The sequence below is a fragment of the Hyalella azteca genome, unplaced genomic scaffold (assembly GCF_000764305.2).
Source record: "Hyalella azteca isolate HAZT.00-mixed unplaced genomic scaffold, Hazt_2.0.2 contig13348, whole genome shotgun sequence".
NCBI lineage: Eukaryota > Metazoa > Arthropoda > Malacostraca > Amphipoda > Hyalellidae > Hyalella > Hyalella azteca.
This window is the reverse complement of record NW_025943273.1, coordinates 252322-277620: the sequence shown is the minus strand read 5'-3', so window position 1 is coordinate 277620 and position 25299 is coordinate 252322. Positions and strand designations below refer to the sequence as shown.

General features: G+C 34.4%; 1 protein-coding gene across 1 annotated transcript in view; it reads right to left on the bottom strand.

Moving 5' to 3' along the window:
- Positions 1-474: 474 nt before the first annotated feature.
- LOC108679762 (phosphofurin acidic cluster sorting protein 2) overlaps positions 475-25299 on the bottom strand; it is a 65905-nt gene continuing 41080 nt past the window's right edge. The window contains exons 3-21 of the mRNA XM_047883627.1: positions 22641-22806; positions 21247-21266; positions 20174-20276; positions 19138-19305; positions 17231-17410; positions 16146-16227; positions 16034-16051; positions 14862-15021; positions 13035-13176; positions 10944-11009; positions 10196-10331; positions 9040-9194; positions 8322-8532; positions 6800-7080; positions 5288-5447; positions 4712-4736; positions 4074-4155; positions 2995-3105; positions 475-2106 (exon numbers count right to left, since the gene is read on the bottom strand). Of these exons, the coding sequence (XP_047739583.1) occupies positions 1973-2106; positions 2995-3105; positions 4074-4155; positions 4712-4736; positions 5288-5447; positions 6800-7080; positions 8322-8532; positions 9040-9194; positions 10196-10331; positions 10944-11009; positions 13035-13176; positions 14862-15021; positions 16034-16051; positions 16146-16227; positions 17231-17410; positions 19138-19305; positions 20174-20276; positions 21247-21266; positions 22641-22806 (2400 nt within the window). The 3' untranslated portion in view covers positions 475-1972. The remainder of the gene's footprint in view (positions 2107-2994; positions 3106-4073; positions 4156-4711; positions 4737-5287; positions 5448-6799; positions 7081-8321; positions 8533-9039; positions 9195-10195; positions 10332-10943; positions 11010-13034; positions 13177-14861; positions 15022-16033; positions 16052-16145; positions 16228-17230; positions 17411-19137; positions 19306-20173; positions 20277-21246; positions 21267-22640; positions 22807-25299) is intronic.

The following is a 25299-nucleotide window of genomic DNA, read 5'->3' as shown; positions in this document are numbered from 1 at the left end:
GCAAGTAAAACTTAGTCACAATACACAAACAACGAAGACGTACGACAATAAAGCACGGCCATGGACACGTGATCATATGCACGAAGATTTTTAGTTCTTTATTGTTCTTGGAGTATCATTAATATGAAATAAATCACTCTTAACTTGAGTGACGAAATGTACAAGTGGCCATAATGTCGACACAAACTCAATTTAAATCTAAGACATCCATACAAAGTTTAGCATAATTAATTTGAGTGACGAAATGTAACTAGAGGCAATAATGTCGACACAAACTCAATTTAAATCTAAGACATCCACACAAAGTTTAGCTTAAGAACGAGGTCGTTGTACAACATCACGTCACTAGTGAACTGGGGCTATACTTTCAAAATTCGTTAAGTGAACGTAAGTACTTATGTTCTATTTTCTTGTCCATGATTGGTGGATTATGCTTGAAAGGCCGTCAATGATTGGCTGATGAACTTACGATCTCTTAACTTTTTTTTTTTGAAAGTATAGGCCCTGAACCGTTAAGACTCATAGAAGATTGATAGTTCGAAGACAAGGCAAACTATCAGTTCTAGCTATGTATTTATTAACAGCAAGATAAACAGCGGCCACAATATAATTAACGGGAACAACGTCGACATTATTTTCATTTTTACTTAGAACTTATTTATTAAACTTGTAGCAAAAAGTTCACTCAAATAACGATTAGATCATAATGCGTGATTTACGCAACACGTTACCAGATTTCACGTATAAGCTTTCCAAAAAATTTAATAATATAAAAGTCAATTGGAATTCAGACCACGCCATATATGAAGGTACGATGTTCACGTTTGCAATAATTCGTATCAAAACGAAGCCAAATTAAAAATTTATTAGAACATTGCATCCAAACTCACTTTGAAGCATTTCCGAGCAATACGATGACAAGAACGCTTTTTCCGAGAGTGAAAGAGATCATGCTTGCCTAATGTGAAAGAACAAACGAATTAAACATAGTTGATATTGTTCTTAGGCATAGCGCTCTATGAAGCACATTTGCAAATTTTTTCACGAAGACGGGAATTAAATAAATATGCTGACCAGCATAGTGGCATACCTGAAACCCATAGACAATAAATTTAATAGGTAACGGACCTCAGCAATAAACCTCAAATGCGAGCCTTTTTTTCATACTGCGCTCAAGACTTTATATACGCAAACTATGGTGTCGGTTTTTGCAAAATCTCATATAATTCATGTGGCTGATGATGCACAGTATCAATGTCCATCATTGAAAATAATTGCCATATTTGCAAAAAATTAAACGTGTTGATATTTTTTACACAAGCGCTGGTACTCAACAATAGATTTTAATTACCACGTTTCTTTCTTGATAACAATTTTCTGGGGCATTTGTGAGTACAATCCCGTAACTTAGTGCATAATTTACATCTTACGATCTAATCTTTATTTGTATATGAAGTTTTCAGAAATTCATTCATCCAATTTTTATAATAACGTGATTACTTTTGACGTTGCCGTCGTAGCTCATATAAAGGTTGCTACTGTTGAGAACTACACGTACAGCAAAGCCTGGACCCATTTTTCCGCAAAATTTTTGCAAATCGTAAAACTAAAAATTTTTAACGAAACCAGAGATCATAAACAGAACCTCGATTAGAAAGTAAACGAAATCCAGATAGTAACGATCAAAAACAAAATTTCAACTTTTAAATGACCTTAAACCAACGTTGCCTAGGCTTGAAATTTTAGCGAAGAATTGGTTATTCTAAGATACTCGAAGGAATTGGACCTTATTTCCGATTTAATTTTATTTACCCAAGCAAATCGACCATTCAGGTGGAAATATTAACACATATTAACACATATTAAGAGGACGACCGCTTCACACTTAAGTCTGAAGGAAATATTGGATAAAAAATAGGGATAAATTGGATAAAAAATAGGGAAATATTGGACCAAGACCAGCTTTAATGGCTTAAATTTTATCGCCGCCAAAATTAGACGACTGGAGATTGAAGAGGCAGACAGGGAAAGTCTTGACTTGAGTCTGCCACTGGGAAGACAATTGGAAGAACTTGACGTTCGGCCACTCCACGGAGTCAATCGTGACTGAAAAGAGAACTTGGTCAATCGTGACTGAAAAGAGAACTTGGTCAATCTTGACTGAAAAGAGAACTTGGTCAATCGTGACTGAAAAGAGAACTTGGGGTTAATCGTGACTGAAAAGAGAATTTGGTCAATAGTGACTGAAAAGAGAATTTGGTTAATCGTGACTGAAAAGAGAACTTTGTGTCAATCGTGACTGAAAAGAGAATTTGGTCAATAGTGACTGAAAAGAGAACTTGGTTAATCGTGACTGAAAAGAGAACTTTTGGTTAATCGTGACTGAAAAGAGAACTTGGGATCAATCGTGACTGAAAAGAAAACTTGGTCAATCGTGACTGAAAAGAGAACTTGTGGTCAATCGTGACTGAAAAGAGAACTTGGGGTCAATCGTGACTGAAAAGAAAACTTGGTCACTCGTTACTGAAAAGAGAACTTGGTCAATCGTGACTGAAAAGAGAACTTGGGGTCAATAGAGACTGAAAAGAGATTTTGGTCATTCGTACAGAAAAGAGAACTTTTGGTTAATCGTGACTGAAAAGAGAACTTGGTTAATCGTGACTAAAAAGAGAACTTGGTCAATCGTGATTGATATGAGAACTTGGTCAATCGTGACTGAAAAGAGAACTTGTGGTCAATCGTGACNCCACCAGTGACAGGAGTGGACTTGGTGCTAGTTTACTTAGATAACAAGACAAAGCAAGTCCCCACCAGTGACGGGAGTGGACTTGGTGCTAGTTTACTCAGATAACAAGACAAAGCAAGTCCCCACCAGTGACAGGAGTGGACTTGGTGCTAGTTTACTTAGATAACAAGACAAAGCAAGTCCCCACCAGTGACGGGAGTGGACTTGGTGCTAGTTTACTTAGATAACAAGACAAAGCAAGTCCCCACCAGTGACAGGAGTGGACTTGGTGCTCGCCAGGACGCGCGTAACACCGTCCACAACATCGCGCCGACTCTCGCTCTCGCGCTCCCGCTCTTTCTTCTTGCCCAGACGCATGACTGCAAATAAAAAATCAGTTAATTCTATTTTAGTTAAGTTATTAATTGACGGTACATTATATCAATTAATTATTGACGTATTAATAATTTAGTTATATAAGTTAATAAAGTTAGTTACGTCACTTAAATTTTAGTTAGTTAAGCCCCCCCACATTAACTTCAATATCATCCTTGCATCTATCGCTTCAAGAATAATGGTTAAGTGATCAAGATTAACTTCACTTTAATCATCTTTTACTTTATTTTTTATTTGTAGGAGATGATGCTACGCATGGATGAATGGTCAGATGATTGGCAATTAACAAAGGCATGATAACATAAACCATATGGGTATTTTCCGAGATTTGAAGTTACCAATCATTGTAACTTCTAAGAAATGGCCCGCGAAAGGATTAAACCAATCAGGTTAACACGAGTTTCATACTGGCATTTATTGCTTCAAAAATTATAGCAAAGCGTTAAATTAAATAAATTATTAATTCCTTATATCTCACCATTATGTCCGTATCAAAGATTTAATATGAATTATTATTATAATCTTATTAATATTTAATATGTCCTTATTATGTTCATATCAAAGATTTAATATAAATTATTATTATAATCTTATTAATATTTAATATGTCATTATGTACTTATCAAAGATTTATTATGAATTATTATTATAATCTTATCAATATTGAATATGTCCTTATTATGTCCATATCAAAGATTTAATATGAATTTTAATATTAAAGTAACAGTAAAGTAGCGCACTTCGCTTCTTATTTTCCTTGGTGGCGTAGGAGAAAGTGATTATAATTAATTATAATTAATTAAATTAATGATTATAATTAATTAAAATAACAGTCAAGTAGCGCACTTCGCTTTTTATTTTCCTTGGTGGCGTAGGAGAAAGTGATTATAATTAATTATAATTAATTAAATTAATGATTATAATTAATTAAAATAGAAGTAAAGTAGCGCACTTCGCTTCTTATTTTCCTTGGTGGCGTAGGAGAAGGTGAGCCCTGAGACGGGCGCGTCTCTGGAGGAGTCTCTTATACACATCTGGACATGGCGAGCACAATAGTGCATTTTTTTCATAAATGAGAAAATGCACTAAAAATGATTGGACTGGGCTAGTATGGGGCATTTTGTCGATTTACGTACAAGAGTATGGAAGGAAAAATTTTGAGCTGAAAACCAAAACTCAAATCTGCATTAGTGACGCCTTAAACACACAAGCTAACGGCAAAAATATATGACAGGGTAATGGCGAGAACTAGTTTGCTTAGAGAAAAAAAGTAAAAATATATATAACTTGACAAGTCCATATTAGAGAAAGTTTACTAAAATAACAGCACAAAGCAAAGGAGTGGACTTGGTGCTAGTTTACTTAGATAACAACACAAAGCAAGTCCCCACCAGTGACANCATTGTGCGTGTGCTGTAATATAAATAATTATCATTAAAGTAATTATGCTATATATTAGCAGCCAGTAGTCGATCTGTAGCTCCAGGGCCTCGCTCTCTGACATTGTGCGTGTGCTGTAATATAAATAATTATCATTAAAGTAATTATGCTATATATTAGCAGCCAGTAGTCGATCTGTAGCTCCAGCGCCTCGCTCTCTGACATTGTGCGCGTGCTGTAATATAAATAATTATCATTAAATCAATTATATTGTTAACAATATTAATAAAATTGATAGTAGAGGGCATTTATAATGAATAAAGTCCAGCGTCTGCCTCTCGGACATCGTGCGAGTGCTGTAGTCTCGATCTGTAGCTCCAGCGCCTCGCTCTCCGACATTGTGCGCGTACTGAAAACAAAATACCAGTGTAATTGATAAAATAACAATTTTATTCAGAAAATAAAAATTCCGTAGTTAAAATGAGAATTTATTGATAAAATACAAATTTCCTTCATAAATAAAAATTATATTTTTAAAATAAGAATTTTCTTGATAAAATAAAATTCTGTTGTCAAATTAAAAATTCTCATGATAAAATATAAGCTTAATTGATAAAATAAAAATTCCGTTGTTAAAATAAAAATTTTGTAGATAAAATAAAATTTTGTTGTTAAAATAAAAATTCTCTTCATAAAATACAAATTTTCTTCCTAATATAAAAATTCTTTGGTAAAATTAACAATTCTCATGATAAAATAATATGTTATATAAGTAAATAGGCTTACGAAGGGAGGTGGAAAGTGTTGATATTGGGGGAGCTGGGGGGAGTGACGGTGTTCTCTCGACTAGTCTTGTCTGCCCCATGTATGGGGATGCCTTGGGATGAAGATAAGACGCTCCCCATGCCTGGGGAACTGCCTGTGCTCCCTACCAACGCACTCCCACCTGTATGGGGTTGAGGATATTTGCTACAAACATAATACCGACAATTTTTAGCGGCCGAGATAGTAGAATGCTAATAATTTTACGGGAACCAAAGAATACTAATAATATTGAGCGGCTGTGATCGTAGAATACTACTATTTTTACAGAGACAACAGGATACTAATAATATTCAGCGACTGCGATAGTAGAATAGGTACTAATAATTTTATCGAGATCGTATAATACTAATAATAATACTAATAATAAGAGTATTTTTCAAGGCCGCTCACGAGCATCTTCTGACGCTTATATTGGCCCGTTTGACGTTCTATCTGGTAACGCGGTTTTAAAAACATAATACCTAATAATACAATACCTTATAATATAATACCTGACAATTTAAATCTATGCAAATAATAAACAATAATTGTACAGTTTCATTGTCTATTTTGAACTTGACGATCTCGAGAAGTTTAATATGAAGGAAGGAATTTACTGATAATATAGAAATTATGCTCTCAAGTAGTTGAAACTAATCAGTTCAAAAATAAAATTCCTCTGCAATACTTCTCTCAGTTGTACGAAATCCGTATTAAGGGATTTTAATCGAAAATTCGGCAGAAGAGCCTAAATATTTTTTAATAGCTATAATGGCTAGCAGTTATCTGAAGACTACGTTTCATATAGTAGTTACGTATCTGAAAACAATATTTCGCATGCATAGGATTTTATCTGAAAATTATATTTCCTATAGCATTTATCTGAAAACTATATTTCCTATAGCAGTTATTTTAAAACTATATTTCATATAGCAGTTGTGTAAAAACTATCGTTCACATAGCAGTTATCTGAAAACTATATATTATATAGCATTTATCTGAAAACTATATTTCATGTGACAGTTATCTGAATACTATATTTCATATAGCAGTAATCTGAAAACTATATTTCACATAGTAGTTATTTAAAAACTATATTCCACATAGCAGTTATCTGAAAACTATATTCCATTTAGCAGTTATCTGAAAACTATGTTTCATATAGCAGTTATATGAAAACTATATTTCGTATAGCAGTTATCTGAATACTATGTTTTACCTATGTAAAGACTATATTTCATATAGCAGTTATCTGAAAACTATATTCCACATAGCATTTATCTGAAAACTATATTTCATATAGCAGTAATCTGAAAACTATATTTCATATAGCAGTGATCTAAAAACTATATATTATGCAGAAAAAATCTGAAAACTATATTTCATATAGCAGTTATCTGAATACTATGCTTTACCTATGTAAAGACTATATTTCGTATAGCAGTAATCTGAAAACCATATTTCATATAGCAGTTATGTAAAAATATGCTTCACCTCCAGACGAATTTGCGGAAGTTGCCGCGGCGGATGCGGAGTTAAATCCTGCAGGATTTCCGCTGCCCCCAAATCCTGCGGTCAGGGACGGTGGGGTGGAAGCCAAGTTCACCAAATTGGTGGAGCTGGATGGCTGGGACGAGGTTGCGGTGGAAGAGACAGTGGAAGAAGGCATGACAGGAACGTCATCGAGATCAATAGAGGTGGAAGTTACGTCTCCAGAGCCCAGACGTACGTCAGTCAAGAACGGGATGAACGTTTGTGAAGACTCGTTGTCGTTCCTGAGATGGAGAAGTTCATGATTCAGAGCCGCTTGTAACGCTCTGCTATGTTTTCAATCCTAAATGAAACACGGCAAATTTATAAAATTATCGATGAATGTTCATAAATATCACTGCACGAAAAACCCTTTCGAGCAAACGTATCCAACGAGGTGAAATAAATCTTGGTGAGCACAGGAGCGTATAATTTCAAAAAAGTTAAGAGATCGTAAGTTCATCAGCCAATCATTGACGGCCTTTCAAGCCACTCTTTTAAAAACAGTTAAGAGATCGTAAGTTCATCAGCCAATCATTGACGGCCTTTCAAGCAAAATCCACCAATCATAGACAAGAAAATAAAGCTAAGTACGTTCACTTAGCGAGTTTCGAAAGTATAGGCCCTGGGGGCGAAATTTTGAAACTCAAGCAAGAACACGTAGCGGCCTTAATATATGTATAACAGCAGTAGGAGTAAACATAACGGCCTAAGTACACGTAGCGGGATTACACGTATAGCGGCCTTAGTATACTCGTAGCGGCCCTATAGTGCAGGTGTTGGGCTAAGTACACGTAGCGATCTAAGTACACGTAGCGACTTAAGTACAATTAGCGGCCGATTTATCGTCTGTAATTGGTGGATTTAACTTGGATAGCCGTCAGTGATTGGCTGACGGAGTTACAAACATCAGACTTTACTGGCTAGATGGCGACGGAAATCGTTGAATACTGAAAAGACGCCTGATTGCGCCCCACAAAGAAAATCAGCAAGATTGTAGATTATCTAGTACAGAAATGAATTGTCCGAGGTTCTTAAATAGAATAGATCTTTGCTTTTTAATTTCAAATCGAATAGATCTTTGCATTCAACAATAGATAGAAGCTGAAACCTTTTGAGCTTTCAAAAATAGATACAAGCTGCAGCAATTAACGCTTAACTATACACACTAAAGAGATGATTTTTAATACTACTACATACGCGGCATTCCCGCTACAGGGTTTAGGATCGAACGCATCCCTTCGTCGTATAATGTACATCAAAACATCAGTCATAAATAATTTAGATAGATCAGGATGGAAATCAACATCAAGTCATGTGATTTAAATGCCAAGGAGGTACAGGGTGCCGAGGGTGTCAGTAGTAAGGTAGTAATGATTACGAGGTGATGAGTACGAGGTGATGACTATGAGGTAATGATTACTAGATAATGAGTACTTATAGGTACGCATTACTAGATAGTGAGTACTAGGTAATAATTACTCACCCTTTATCCTTGTAGGTGAGCATGGCCTCAGCGATGGGGAGATGTAAGGTGCTGAGGGCATGAGTGAGGTAACGATTAATCCTATTGACGGCCTCGGTCACGTCCTGAGGCTCCCAGCGGTCCCGGGCCTCACGCCAGCACTCGGACACGAAGCTCGCGCCGTAGCGGCTGTCTACGCTGCCCAGGTACTTGGCGAGGCTAGACACGCCGCCTGGGACCATTAGTTTGTCATTAATTAATGAATAATTAATGAAATTAATTACTTTATTATTATTATTAATGAATGAGAATATTCTAATGGTAGGAATAATATACAATACAATAAATATACTTGGCCAGGCTAGACACGCCGCCTGGGACCATTAGTTTGTCATTAATTAATGAGAATAATTCATTCAAATGATACGTATATAGGTATAATAATGAACAAAATAAATATACCGTACTTGGCCAGGCTAGACACGCCGCCTGGTACCATTAGTTTGTCATTAATTAATGAGAATAATTCATTCAAATGATAAGTATATAGGTATAATAATGAACAAAATAAATATACCGTACTTGGCTAGGCTAGACACGCCGCCTGGGACCATTAATTCATGACATTCATTAATGATTAATCGACGAAATTTAATGAAATTAATGAATGACTAATTACTGAAAATAATTCATTCAAATGATACTAATAATTTTTTGCGAGGGCAAAGTCCCGACTTACCTAAGGGCACAATAAGGAAGCGGATGTGGTTGAGGAAGTCCGGAGGTCTGAGGGAGAAGTCCGTCACGTAAGGCCTGAGGACGCTGTTAATGTAAGGGTCAGACCCAACCATCACCACCTTCATCGGACCTGGCGCCTTAGCGTTGCTGTTGCAACTGCACAAAATATCAATTAAAATCTAGGTTACAAATTAAATTAAATTAAATAGAAATTGCACGAAATATCAATTAAAATATAGATTACAAATTATAATTAAGTTGAATAGAAATTATCGCATAGAGAAAATAAGAGCTGACATTATCAAAGTTATCGCGTAGCAACTGCACAAAATATCAATCAAAATATAGATTAAAAATTTAAATTAAATTAAATAGAAACAATCGCGTAGAGAGAAAATAAGAGCTGACATTATCGAATTTATCGCGTAAAGAAAATGGAAATTTACATCATCGAAGTTATAGCAAAGTGTGAAAATAGCTGTACTAATATTCAAAATATCATTAAAATTAGAATTTATATAACAGAAGCAATGATATGAATAAATACAGCTGAGCTAACATAGAAAGAAATACGCAGCTTAGCAACAATTAAATCTATACCGATTAAATTCCGCTATTGTACATCAATTAAAATAAGTTAGACCTTCATTACTTGAGGAATGATCAAAAACGTTCCCATGCGCCATTTATAGGATTCAAGGCTTTTCAAGATTCTCATTGAAATTAAATAACATCATTGTTTTTTTTTTCTTTTAGTCATCATCGTATCTTAGTCAAACATGTTTTGGCGACTAACTCCATTTAAACGTTTTTTCGAAAAAGATGATTTACAAGGCGTTTTCTTTGCTTCTAATTGTCAATTAAGCAAAAAATCTTGAAGTTGCAATTATTAAATTGACAATTATAATATTGACAACTCTTGAATTGAAAATTCTTGATGGGAAAATTATTGAATTGACAATTCTTAAATAGAAAGTTTTTGAATAGATAATTCTTGAATAGACAATTCTTGAATTTATGATTCTTAAATTGAGAATTATTGAATTGATGTTTAAATTGACAATTATTGAATTGACAATTCTGGAATTGTTAAATTGCTAATTATAAAATTAACAATTATTAAGCTGAACTAGCAATATCATCACAAATATACTAACAATTTCTGGAGTTTGTTAATGATATGCTGGACGGTGGCCCTGACATCAGCAGCGGAGGTGGTGGTGACCACAGACAGCCCTGCACCGCTCAGCGCTGCTGCTAGACTCTGGTGCCCGCTGTTGCTGCTCTCGCTTCCTGTACAGGTAGTTAACATATAATATAATATTATTATAACTAACATTACTACAGCAGCATTTGCATTAGTCAACTAACATTATAATATAATCTTATAACTGCTGCCAGACTCTGGTGCCCGCTGTTGCTGCTCTCGCTTCCTGTACAGGTAGTTAATATATAATATAATATTATTATAACTAACATTACTACTGCTGCATTAGTCAACTAACATTATAATATAATCTTATAACTGCTGCCAGACTCTGGTGACCGCTGTTGCTGCTCTCACTTCCTGTACAGGTAGCTGATATTATAATATAATATTATTGTAACTAACATTACTACAGCAGCATTAGTCAACTAACATTATAATATAATCTTATAACTGCTGCCAGACTCTGGTGTCCGCTGTTGCTGCTCTCACTTCCTGTACAGGTAGTTAATATATAATATAATATTATTGTAACTAACATTACTACTGCTGCATTAGTCAACTAACATTATAACATAATCTTATAACTGCTGCCAGACTCTGGTGTCCGCTGTTGCTGCTCTCACTTCCTGTACAGGTAGTTAATATTATAATATAATATTATTGTAACTAACATTACTACAGCAGCATTAGTCAACTAACATTATAACATAATCTTATAACTGCTGCTAGACTCTGGTGCCCGCTGTTGCTGCTCTCGCTTCCTGTATCGGTCGTTAATATATGTTATAATATTATTATATTATAACTAACATTACTACTGCAGCATTAGTCAACTAACATTATAATATAATCTAATAAATATTACTCCTGAAACATTGTTCATTATGATTCAACAAATATTATTCCTGAAGCTCTGGAGTACCTAGGTATCTCGCTTCCTGTACGTTAGTTATCAAATATTATAACAAAACTACTGCATTAGTCAACTAGCATTAAAATATAATTTAACAAATATTAGTCCTGAAGCTTTGGAATCTCTCGCTTCCTGTACGTTAGTTATCAAATATTATAATATTATTATAATGAATATTGCTATTGCAGCATTAACTAACATTATAATATAATCTAACAAATATTACTTTTGAAGCTCTGGAGTATCTACCTACCTTCCTGTACCGTTAGTTATCAATTATTATAACATTAGTATAATAAACATTACTACTGTTGCATTAGTAGTCAACTTAGCATTATTAGTAGTCAACTAGTCAACAACATTATGCATAATCTAACAAATATTACTCCTGGAGCATTATTCATCATAAATCAAGATACAATACTCATACGGCGTTGTTCATTAAATATCATGCAAGAAAGATTAATCATGCAGCGTTACTCCTGGAGCTCCGGAGTATCTCGCTTCCTGTGCAGTTACTTAACATATGTTATAATATTATTATAACTAACAATACTACTGCATTAGTCAACTAACATTATAATATAATCTATCATATATTACTCCTGGAGCATTATTCATCATGAATCAACGAACAATACACCTGCATTGTTCATCGAATTTTATAATGCACGATACATTAACACTGCAGCATTAGTCAACTAACGCTATAACTCAATTAAAACAAACATTATTCCAGCAACATTGGTCAACTAACATTATAATTCAACAACATTATTCGTGAAACATTATTTACTAAGTATTTTAACGCAGCAAACATTCCTGCAGCGATATTAATTAAATTCTATAATTCGGCTAACATTACTTCTGGAGCATTATCTATAATATCAGCCACATTTAGTCAACAAAGAAACTATAATTCTCACCAGCGTAAAGAATTTTTAAATTTTTAATGCACCAATAATATAGCGATAATCTGATAACTATATGAATCCATGTGGAGAGTTCTAAACTATATAAATCCATGTGGAGGAGAGTTCTAAACTATATAAATCCATGTGGAGAGTTCTAAACTATATAAATCTATGTGGAGAGTTCTAAACTATCTAAATATATGTGGAGAGTTCTAAACTATCTAAATCTATGTGGAGAGTTCTAGCGTCTACTTAAATATCCTTCAGGTAAGCTTATCCATTTGTGTTATTTTTCCGATCTGCATGAATTTATTCGGGATTAATTAAGATCGGAAATTCTTCGCTATGCATTATTTTCGATCAAAATTAATTCTTTGTGAACCTTCGTGCAAGATCATTAAATATATTCATTTTCAAGCAATACAATGTAATATTTCATTCGGTACGCTGATTTTCCATTTACCAACGTCAACCACAAATATTGTTTCATATACCGAAATAATGAATGGAAAATCTACAATATAACAAATTCTTTGTCTTTAATCAAGCCTGCTTTATATAATATTTGGGCGCCTTCAGATTCCTTCATATTAATGCAATAGAAAGTAACATTCCTCACCTTCAATATTATGCACGGCAGCAATATTATGCTAGGCAGCAATATTATGCTAGGCAGCAATATTATGCTTGGCAGCAATATTATGCTAGGCAGCAATATTATGCTTGGCAGCAATATTATGCTAGGCAGCAATACTATGCTAGGCAGCAATATTATGCACGGCAGCAATATTATGCTAGGCAGCAATATTATGTATTATTTAAAACGGTGCACCTTCAAATCACTTTATATTAATTAAACCTTCAGATCACTTTATATTATTTAAATCTTCAAATCACTTTATATTAATTAAACCTTCAGATACCTTCATATTAACACAATATCAAGTAACATTCCCCACCTTCAGGGGAGGCATCAATGAGGATGAGGGCGGGGGGAAGCTTGCAGTCGTCGGGGGGGAGGAGTGTAGCCAGCAGTTCCTGAAGCCCCTTGCGCGCTGTCTGCCCGCCTGGCCCCACCGTGCTTGGGGAACACTTCCCTACCTGATCATGTGATGAGACATTCTTACTATTATCATTGCATTATTATTATTAATTATTTTACGAAGCAAATAATTAATACGAAGCGTTCTAGGTCAGGCGAACTTCAAGGGACAGACTTGGCAACCTGACCATGTGGTGAGACCTTCTTCTTATTACTGCATTATTATTTTATTATTAATTATTCTATGAAGCAATTAATTAATACAGAAAGTTCTGGTTCAGGCGAACGTCAAGGGACAGACTTGGGAGCATGATGACGTAATGAGACGTTCTTGTTATTATTATCATTATATTATTAATTATTCTATGTAGAAATTGTGTGACGTTCATGTTCAGTCGAACTCCGAGGGGCAAGCTGGGGCACTTGATGGTAAAGGTATCTAATCTAATCGTGGTAATTACAAATATTTAATCGGACGGAATGTGGTAGCATCCATCTCAATTATCGATAATTAATAAAAGAATTTAAAAGCAAAGAAAATAGCTAAAAAATTCACTCGTCCTTATAATAAAAAACGTTTCGGAGTACAGCTCCGCAATTGTGAAATCAATTAATTTTTTGGGCTATTTAAACTTTATTTTCTGGCCATTTTCTTTAGTTTTTTGGTTGTTTGGTACATTTGCCATTTAAGCAATCAAGTGATCTTGCTAATTTAATTTTTATATTTGACTGACCAAAGGCCCCTGACTCACCAAAGGCTCTTGACTCACCAAAGGCTTTTGACTCACCAAAGACTCTTGACTCACCAAAGGCTCTTGTCCCACCAAAGGCTCTTGACTCATCAAGCTCCTGACTCTGTTTGTTATAATATTATATTAGCAAAGGCTCTTGACTCACCAAAAGCTCCTGACAAGGCTTTTGACTCACCAAAGGCTCTTGACTCACCAAAGGCTCTTGACTCACAAAAGGCTCTTCTTAACTCACCAAAGGTTCTTGACGCACCAAAGGCTCTTGACTCACCAAAGGCTCTTGACTCACCAAAGGCTCTTGACTCACCAAAGGCTCTTGATTCACCAAAGGCCCTTGATTCACCAAAGGCTCTTGACTCACCAAAGGCTCTTGACAAGACTCTTGACTCACCGAAGGCTCTTGACAAGACTCTTGACTCACCGAAGGCTCTTGACAAGACTCTTGACTCACCGAAGGCTCTTGACAAGACTCTTGACTCACTAAAGGCTCTTGACTCACCGAAAGCTCTTGACTCACCGAAGGCTCTTGACAAGACTCCTGACTCACCAAAGGCTCTTGACTCACCAAAAGCTCTTGACTCACCGAAGGCTCTTGACAAGGCTCTTGACTCACCAAAGGCTCTAGACAAGGCTCTTGACTCACCAAAGGCTCTTGACTCACCAAAGGCTCTCGACTCAGCAAAGGCTCTTGACTCACCAAAGACTCTTGACTCACCAAAGGCTGTTGACTCACCAAAGGCTCTGACTCACCAAAGACTCTTGACTCAGCAAAGGCTCTTGACTCACCAACGACTCTCGACTCAGCAAAGGCTCTCGACTCAGCAAAGGCTCTCGACTCACAAACGACTCTCGACTCAGCAAAGGCTCTTGACTCACCAACGACTCTCGACTCACCAAAGGCTCTTGACAAGACTCTAGACTCATCAAAGGCTCTTGACTCATCAGGCTCCTGACTCCGTTTGTTATAATAATATTAGCAAAGGCTCTTGACTCACCAAAGGCTCTTGGCCAAGCCCCGCGTCCTGTCGATGTGAGGAGGTGGTCACCGCGGACGCGGATGACGCGGCCGCTGCGCTGCGTTTGTCCGACTTGCCGACGCCTGCGGACGACACGACGCTCGCGAACACCGTCCCTGCTGCGCCCCCCACGCTCTTGCTGTGTCAATATACAACATTAATATATGTTATCAAAATTATATTTATAGTATCACATTAATAAAATCCTATGAGCGTTTATTATAAACTGTATATTTATAGTATCATATTAATAAAATCCATTAGGTGCATTTATTATCAAAATTATATTTATAGTATGACATTAATAAAATCCTATGTACATTAATTATCGGAATTTTATTTATAGTATGACATTAATAAAAATCTATGTTCATTTATTATCATAATTAGATTTATAGTACTAATAATTATATTATTAGTGCTAATTATTATCACAATTATATGTATAGTATCACATTAATGAAATCCTTTGTGCATTTATTATCAAAATTATATTTATAGTTAAATTATATTATTAAATATTAAAATATAATATTAATATAAATATATAATATAATATTAAAAATTATATTATAAAATTACATTTATAGTATCACATCAATAAAATCCGCTTTGTGCATTTATTATCAAAATCAAATTGATAGTAATAATAAATATATTATTAGTACTATTATAAAATTAAATTTATAGTATCACATTATTGAAATCCGTTTTGTGCATAGCATTAATCCACAATATATACATTGATAATATAACAGCTATAGACTACCTATATGAAAATAAGAAACAGTGATCCAATTTATTTGTGATTCAATTAAAAGATATTTTGACATAGAATAAATACGCGCATAATGGAAATTCGAGCATCCCACACTTATAAGAAGGATATTAGAAGAGGATGGTAGGATTGTTCTTTTATACGAGGTCAATTGGAGACAAAAATATTATTTAATATTAGGTTTTATTAATGTGATACCGTTAATTAAATTTTATTAATAACTTATCATTTTATTTAAAATATTTTTATGTGAATGATATAGGATATATCATCTATATGATGTGTCCTATATCATATGAATGATATAAATGGTATCATTCATACGATATATCCTATATCATTATATGTAGGAGATATGAATTGTGTCACTAACCTGCTTTTGTGACTGGATTTGTGAAATATGAATGATATATAGGATATACGTACGAATGATATTATGTATAGGATATATAAATGGTATCACTAACCTGCTTTTGTGACTGGATTTATTGAATGTTTTGTCAGCAGGCTTGTCAGCAACGCTCTTGTCGCTGACGTTGTTTTTAGCTCCGCTGCCGTTACTGTTACCTGAAATGAACAAAGATATCAGGATACATTATATGTGCTTTATTTAATATAATTTGATTCTAAAGAAAACAAACGTATAATTATCATTATTAACCTGAAATGAACAAAGATATCAGGATACAATATACGTGCTTTATTTAATATAATTTGATTATAAAGAAAACAAACGTATAATTATCATTATTAACCTGAAATGAACAAAGATATCAGGATACAAAACCTGTGCTCTATTTAATATAATTTGATTATAAAGAAAACAAACGTATAACTATCATTATTTACCTGAAATGAACAAAGATATCAGGATACAAAACCTGTGCTTTATTTAATAGAATTTGATTATAAATAATAAAAAACCCCGATTATCATTATTAAGTAGATGATTGTTGAACATTACATTATTGCAAGAACGGTGCAACATAATTAACAATGTAAAGTAAATAACAACGGGTTTTAATCTTGTAAATTTGAGAACAATGATTATGAGTCGATTACAAGAGTACGTTTTAGGAGTGCAACTTGAAATTGTTAACTTGAAATAAATTTTCAAGTTAACTATTGTTAACTTGAAATAAAATACTGTGTATTACTGTATTTTATTATTTATTATTCACTTACTACTTAATAAGTTCATCCTTGTAACGCATGAAGGGGCTTATGAGAAATTTATCGGATTTCATTTCATTTGATCATATGTATTTTAATCATATTTCATTTGATTAAATAAAAAAAAAATGTATATTAACTATCCTCACCAGTACCTATTCCCAGGAGACGAATGTAATCATATTTATTTTAATCATATTTAATTTGATTAAACCCAAGTAAATGCATATTACTTATGCTCACCAGTATTGTCAGGAGACAACTTTAATCACATTTCATTTGATTAAATACGATAAAAATGCATATTACTTATGCTGACCAGTATTCTGAATCATTCTCTGTTTAATCATATTTAATTTGATTAAACCCAATAAAAACGAATATTACTTATGCTGACCAGTATTGTCAGGAGAGGACAGCTTGTGGGCAGTGGGGGGCGACGAGGCCCCCCCTTCACTGGAGCAACACGTCGCCTCATGGAGCAACACGTCGCCCCCAGCCTGAGGGTCGGACTGCTCAGCGTCTGTGTACGTGTCTGGGTGATCGCTGTCGCTCCCGTGCTCCAGGATAGGACGCTCTGTTGCGTAGTAATAATTATATAAATAATTAACAACATCTTAAAGCTATATGTTTAAACCTGATGTATTAGTAATAATATACTATTTATTAATATGCCTTACTCCTCGCCCTGGTGCTCCAGTATAGGACGCTCTGTTGCGTAGTAATAATTATATAAATAATTAACAACATTTAAAGCTATATGTTTAAACCTGATGTATTAGTAATAATATACTATTTATTAATATGCCTTACTCCTCGCTCTGGTGATCCAGTATTGGCCGCTCTGTTGCACAATAACAATTACATTAATAATTAACAAGATCTTAAGTTCTATAATTTAATAAATAAACCTGATGTATTATTAATATACTATCGGCCGTTCTTTTGCAAAATAATAATTAACTTAATAATTAATAAGATCTTAAAGTTTTACATTTGAACCTGATGTACAATTAACAAATACTGTAATATACTATTTATTAACATGATTTAGTCGTTGCCCTGGTGCTCCAGTATCGGACACTCTGTTGCGTAGTAACAATTATATCAATAATTACCAACATTTTAAAGTTATATATTTGAGCCTTATGTATTATTAAGACACTTTAATAATATAGTTTAATATAATATTTATTAATATGATTTACTCGTTGCTCTGGTGTTCCAATATCGGACGCTCTGTTGCATAGTAACAATTACATTAATAATTAAGAACATCTTAAAACTGCATACTTGAACCTGATGTATTATTAATACACTTTAATTATATAATTTACTAAAATAGGTATTTTTTAATATACTTTACTCGTTGCCCTGGTGCTCCAGTATAGGACGCTCTGTTCCACAATAATAATTACATTATTAATTAACATGATCTTAAAGTTGTATATTTGAACATGATTTATTATTAATATACTGTAATATACTATTTATTAACATGATTTAGTCGTTGCCTTAGTGCTCCAGTATCGGACGCTTTGTTGCAAAATATAAATTCAAACTTTAATTAAAAATATCTTAAAAATGGATAATTGAACCTGATGTATTATTAATATACTTAAATATAATATTTATTAATATACTTTAGTCATTGCCCTGGCGCACAGCTATCGGCTTCTCTGGTACAATATAGACTAGTCCATTGCAATGAAATAACTCCCAACGTGATGCATTTAAATGTGATAGAATTAATATTTATTTATATATCCAAGATAATTCACCTAAATCGAATCTAGTGTACCTAATCCCTCTGGTTTTAACTGGTCATAGTTGTGGGTTTGAACCCAGGAACATTCTACCATGTACTTCGTACGTAAGACTTCACAAGGTTATTATGCTATAATAAAACCAAAAACCTTTTACGCGATTAAATATTGAACGTTTCAGAAGGATATCATCCATAGGAGGTGTGTCATTATCCATCCTTCCCTGCAAAGGACGCAGGGATGGCTGGGACTCCTATAGGATCCTGGAGCAGCAGGGAGCGCGTGGAGCTGAAGTAAGGACGCAGGGAAGGCTGGGACTCACCTATAGCAGGATCCTGGAGCAGCAGGGAGCGGGTGGAGCTGAAGTAAGGACGCAGGGAAGGCTGGGACTCACCTATAGCAGGATCCTGGAGCAGCAGGGAGCGGCTGGAGCTGAAGTAAGGGCGCAGGGAAGGCTGGGACTCACCTATAGCAGGATCCTGGAGCAGCAGGGAGCGCGAGGAGCTGAAGTAAGGACGCAGGGAAGGCTGGGACTGACCTATAGCAGGATCCTGGAGCAGCAGGGAGCGGGTGGAGCTAAAATAAGGGCGCAGGGAAGGCTTGGGAGTGCTGCTGATGCTCAGCGTGTCCACTTCGTTGCCAGAATCGCTCAGGTCCTCGAGTTCATTCATCAGATATTCGATGTCATCGGGGTCAACGGGTACATCTGAGATCATAGGTCAATATTTGATTTTTCTATTTTGATTGATTTTTATTCACAAAGCCTAAGAGTTCACAAATTTATTTATAGCATAAGAGTTTTTTCTAATATAATAGGTCAATATTTATTTTATTATACTCCAAATATTTTTGAGTTCATAGTTCAATATTTATTTATAGCCTAAGAGTTTTCTAACACAACCGAAAACACAATTTGCTTATGAAATGCTGCAGATTACTTGAAAATTTCAAAAAAAATCATCCAATATTTATTTATAGCCTGAGAGTTTTTTAAACACAATCGATAACACAATGGTGAAGATTATTTGAAAAATTAGAAAATAAAAATCAGCAGTAGTTTGAAATATTGAGGATAGTTAGATGACAAATATTTCATGCCAGTAAATAAAATATCAAATCTCTACATGAATTGCAATACATTCATCAGTTATCATACCAGCAAAAATTCCATGAGTAACTCAATATAAATCAGGATAATTAACTTAATATAGATAAGGATAATTAACTTAATGTAAACGAGGATAATTAACTCAATATGAATCAGGATAATTAACCTAAAATAAATCAGGATAATTAACTCAAAATAAAACACGATATATTCACCAGATCTCATCTAACTATGTAAAAATTACATCGCTATCTCAATAAAAATCAGGATTAATAACTCAATATAACACAGGATATATTCAGCAAATTTCATCCAAGTAAACATTACATGACTATCACAGTAAAAATCAGGATTAATAACTCAATAAATAACACAGGATATATTCAGCAGATTTCATCCAAATAAACATACATTATCTCAATAAAAATAAAGATTAATAGCTCAATATAACACATGATATGTTCACCAGCTCTGGGGTCGAGGTCAGGGTCGGTCTCGTAGGCCTGCAGAGCCTCAGGAACTTTGATCTTCTTCAGCAGCGCCACGAACCGCTGCTTCAGATTCCTTTGCTGCAACATGTACAGTATACTTATTATTTAAGTTCTTTTGCCACATACATACAGTATAATTATTATTTAAGTTCCTTTGCCGCATACATACAGTATAATTCTTACATTATATACTAGTTCCTTTGACACATACATACAGTATAATTGGCATAGGTACATACAGTATAAGTGGCATACTACATTCAGTATAATTACCATAATTGGCATGCATACAGTATAGTTAGCATAGATACAGTACAATTATTCGTCATCATTGATCGGCATACAGTATTATAATTATTTGTTTATTTGAACCTGTATTTATCTTTGTTATTCTGAAATTTCCTGAGCTCAATTTAAGCAAAAATTTTCAGAGGTCAAGCAGTGTTGGTAGAGATAGTTTTTTTTTTTGTAAAGGGTCGAAGAGAAATCTATTTTTTAGATTTGAAATTGATCAAGTGAACGTTAAATTGGTGAAAGTTTCTTCATTTACATTTCAGAGAGGGTAAAAATTTCAACGCTTGAAAATTTTGAATATAATTAATTTATACCATAGCAAAATGCAAAATCACGCATGTAAAATCATTTTTAAATACAAACAACCTCTTGTAGACGCAGTCAACGCTCTGACATACAAAACACAAAAATATCAATATCATGTAAGATCAATAGGAAACCAACAAAGTTCAAAAAATCCACCAATTAAATTGAATTGCCGACGCCAATTACAGTGACCGTTACCAAACACCAACAATAAGGCAACAATATTGTGTTGTTCAAGTGGAATCACTTGAACAACACAATAAATAAGTGATTATTATTGTACCCTGGCGGTGGGGGGAGGTTGGAATAACGCAATGGGTTAGACGGGGTTTTTGTACCCTGGCGGTGGGGGGAGGTTGGGATAACGCAATGGGTTAGACGGGGTTTTTATACCCTGGCGGTGGGGGGAGGTTGGAATAACGCAATGGGTTAGACGGGGTTTTTGTACCCTGGCGGTGGGGTAATCTCCTTCTTTACCATACATGGTCACTTAGAATCTCCTTCTTTACCATACATGGTCACTTAGAATCTCCTTTACCATACATGGTCACTTAACCGCGCAGGGTTTCTGAGGGAAAATACCATACCTGAGGCCATACTTTCAAAACTCGCTAAGTGAACGTAAGTACTTACGCTCTATTTTCTTATTATGATTGGTGGATTTTGCTTGAAAGGCCGTCAATGATTGGCTGATGAACTTACGATCTCTTAACTTTTTTTGAAAGTATAGGCCCAAGTCACTTAAAATCTCCTTCTTTACCATACATGGTTACTTAAAATCTCATCCTTTACCATACATGGTCACTTAAAATCTCCTTTACCATGCCTGGTCACTTATAATCTCCTTTACCATACATGGTCACTTAAAATCTCCTTTACCATACATGGTCATTTAAAATCTCCTTATTTACCATACATGGTCATTTAAAATCTCCTTCTTTACCATTACCATACATGGTCACTTAAAATCTCCTCCTTTACCATACAAGGTCATTTAAAAACTCCTCCCTTACCATACATGGTCACTTGAAATTTCCTCCCTTACCATACATGGTAACTTAAAATCTACTCCTTTACCATACATGGTCACTTAAAATTTTTTCCCTTACCATACATGGTCACTTAAAATCTGCTCCTTTACCATACATGGCCATTTAAAATCTCTTCCCAAAAAGCTCCACTACAACTTTATATTTGTGTTTGAGGCAAAGTTATCATGCCTCTAACAATCTCCAATCGTCTGACATCGTTTCGAACATTGCATCATAGCCTACCTTGACCAAAAATTAAAATATGAGCATTCATATAAACATTTGGACTCAGCAATCAAATTTATGCTCTGTATGCATTTTTTAAAAGACGGAAGTAGCAATATCTAGTTAATTAATTAAGCTAACTTGATTGAATGGAATTAACTAACTTGAATTTATGAATTTTACTCTTTACATTTGCGAGCTTAAATTTGAATTATTTGAAAAAAATGTCTGCGTATTGACCGCATTTATTAAATTATCCATGTATGATTTACTATTCCAATATGCATTATTTTTAGAAATACGTACGCGAAAAAATATATCTAATAAATAATAATGCTTTAATTTCTTTGTTTGTTGCATAAACTTGAATTTATGAATATTTCTATGCTTGCTCGCGAGGCTTAAAACTTAGTATATCTTTACATTAACCATCGTCAATATTATTACCGTGAGTAATAATGTTGATTTACCGTCAGTAGATAAATCGATCTACGATCTAGAGCGGTGATCCTATAGCGACGTCACAACTCACCGGGATTGTCAGCCAGGAAGTTCTTGGTGATCCTATAGCGACGTCAGAACTCACCGGGATTATCAGCCAGGAAGTTCTTCATTATTCTGGCGTCAGCAGAGTCGTCGCACTCGACAGGCTGTGAGCTGAGAGCCTCGAGCGTGACGCGTGCCACAGGCTGCCCCTTGTCCTTACCCTGGGCATACAAGTCCAACTCCTGATCCTGAGGCCGCTGTAACACCTGACCGAGTAAATTAGGTTGTTACAATATTATGTGTAAAAATACGGCTAAAATTATGTTGTTAGAAAATTACGTACGAAAATGCAGTTAACATTATGTTGTTACAATATTATGTGCGAAAATCAGGCTAAAATTATGTTATAAAATTATGTACGGAAATCTGGCTAAAATTAGATTGGTACAAAATTATGTACGGAAACCCCGCGGAAATTATGTTGTTACGATGTTATGTACGAAAATCCGGTTAAAATGTGTAGTTGCAATATTATGTACGAAAATCCGGCTAAAATGTGTTGTTGCAATCTTATGTAGGAATACCCGCGGAAATTATGTTCTTACGTTGTTATGTACGAAAATGCGGCTAAAATTAAGTTGTTATAAAATTATGCATGAAAATCCGGCTAAAACTAAGTTGTTATAAAATTATGTATGAAAACCCCGCGGAAATTGTGTTGTTACAAAATTATGAACGAAAACCCCGCGGAATTTATGTTGTTACAAATGTTCTTAGGAAATTATGTTCGAATTTTCCGCAAAAATGTAGTTACAAATGTCGTTACACAATTATGCACGAAAACCCTGTGTAAATTATGTTCCATAATTAAAGTGCAGTGTATACTTCATCCTTAGAGTGAACACCATAACTTCGTTTAAATAGCGATGTTTTTTTTCCCTTGAATAGGTCATCCAGACACAGTTTAGCCCGACAAAACTCACGAATCATTGATAGGTGTAGAAAGTGTGTCACTATTTGGACAATGTGACCCATACATTTTTCTATGAGTGTGCTGGATGACCAGGTATTTAAGAAGATCGTTATTTCAACTGTGAACCTCCATGCACCGTTCGCAGTCTCGCCTTTCTGTATCATCGTTCCAATAAAGTATCTTACGTTCTGCAGTGTAATTCCCACTGTTAACGTAGGAACAATTGCAAGCAGAATGTAAAATATTAATCATTTGTGATGATTAAGGTAATATAAATATATAAGTCTTCGATGCCATTAGCTCCAATAGGCTCGGTGACGAGTTGCAAGTTACTAGACAAAAGAAAAAACTTTTGAATGTGGATACATTACATTAACGGTCGTAACTGCTAATCGCTAACAAGATTTACAGTCAGTAGTTAAAATTTAAATCTTTTATCTACGGTTAACCGTCGTCGATGCTAATTCATGGTCATTAAAACCAAGGCTCTAACCATAATCAGGTTTTAACAGTGAGAAAATATATAGTTTCAATTTTTGACTTAAACGAAGAACCATTCAAACAATGAATAAATATTTAAGACATGGCATGAAGCAATTAGGAATTTAAAAGCAAAGAAAATACCACAAAAATTCACCATATCTTTATAAGAGAAAACGTTTCGGAGTCCAGCTCCATCGTCAGTTCAAACCACAAAATTCTGTTCAGAAAAAGTTCAGTCCTAGAAACACAAATAAATCAATTAGTAAAGTAAATGCACTAAAAATAAATAGATAAGACATGTTACTGAAATTAACGAACTGGAAGAAGAATAAACTATTTTTTCAACAATTAATAAAGAAACAATTTTTGGTTACTGAAATTAACGAACTGGAAGAAAAATAAACTATTTTTTCAACAATTAATAAATAAACAAATTTTGTTTACTGAAATTAGCGAAATTAGCGAGACTTGGTCCAAATAACGATGCACTTCTAGTCCCTAATGTCTGTCATTCTGACCCAGTTTGGCCCGGCATAAGGGAGTATCAGTGCTGCCTGCAAAAAGTGTGTCACTATTTGCACAATATGACCCATACATTTTTCTGGGTGTGGCGATAAAAATATCAATACAAATTTTGACGAGCACCGGAAAAAATTGACAATTCCGCGGTACAACAATGTTAACCCATATATAATCTGATGTACTGGCAAAAATATTTTAGGTAGGCGTAATAATTAAAATTGTGATAAATGTAAAGCATATACGAACGCCATAACTAGAAGATCACAGCAGTATGTTTTAATAGGATGACGACTAACTATATTGTCAAAATTCAGCGTAAGAATTAATAAATCTTGAATTGAAACAATGATTGAATTGGTAGCAATGACTGATAAAAATATGGAACTACGGATGCTATTTTTCTCGCAAAAGTTGACTCGAATATGCTGGACTTTATCACACGTAAATATAAAATGTGCTTAATTTGAATAAAAGAAGACAACTATTCTGGCGAAAGTTGCCTTGAATATGCTTAACTTTATCCCACATAAACATTAAACAAACATAATTAAAATAAAAGAAGACAACAATTCTGAAATGCTGAATGCAATATCATTTAAGTATTGCTTTGTCAGCGTTCAGCGAACATAAAGAAAGCCAAATAACGGATCTGCAGAGGACATGCAGGTCCGTATCAAAATATAACAACCATAATTCAAATTAATGAATAGAAATATTCTTGAATGAAGAAGATTATACACCTGGAGCGAGTAGTACAGCTTCTTGTTCATATCAAAATATG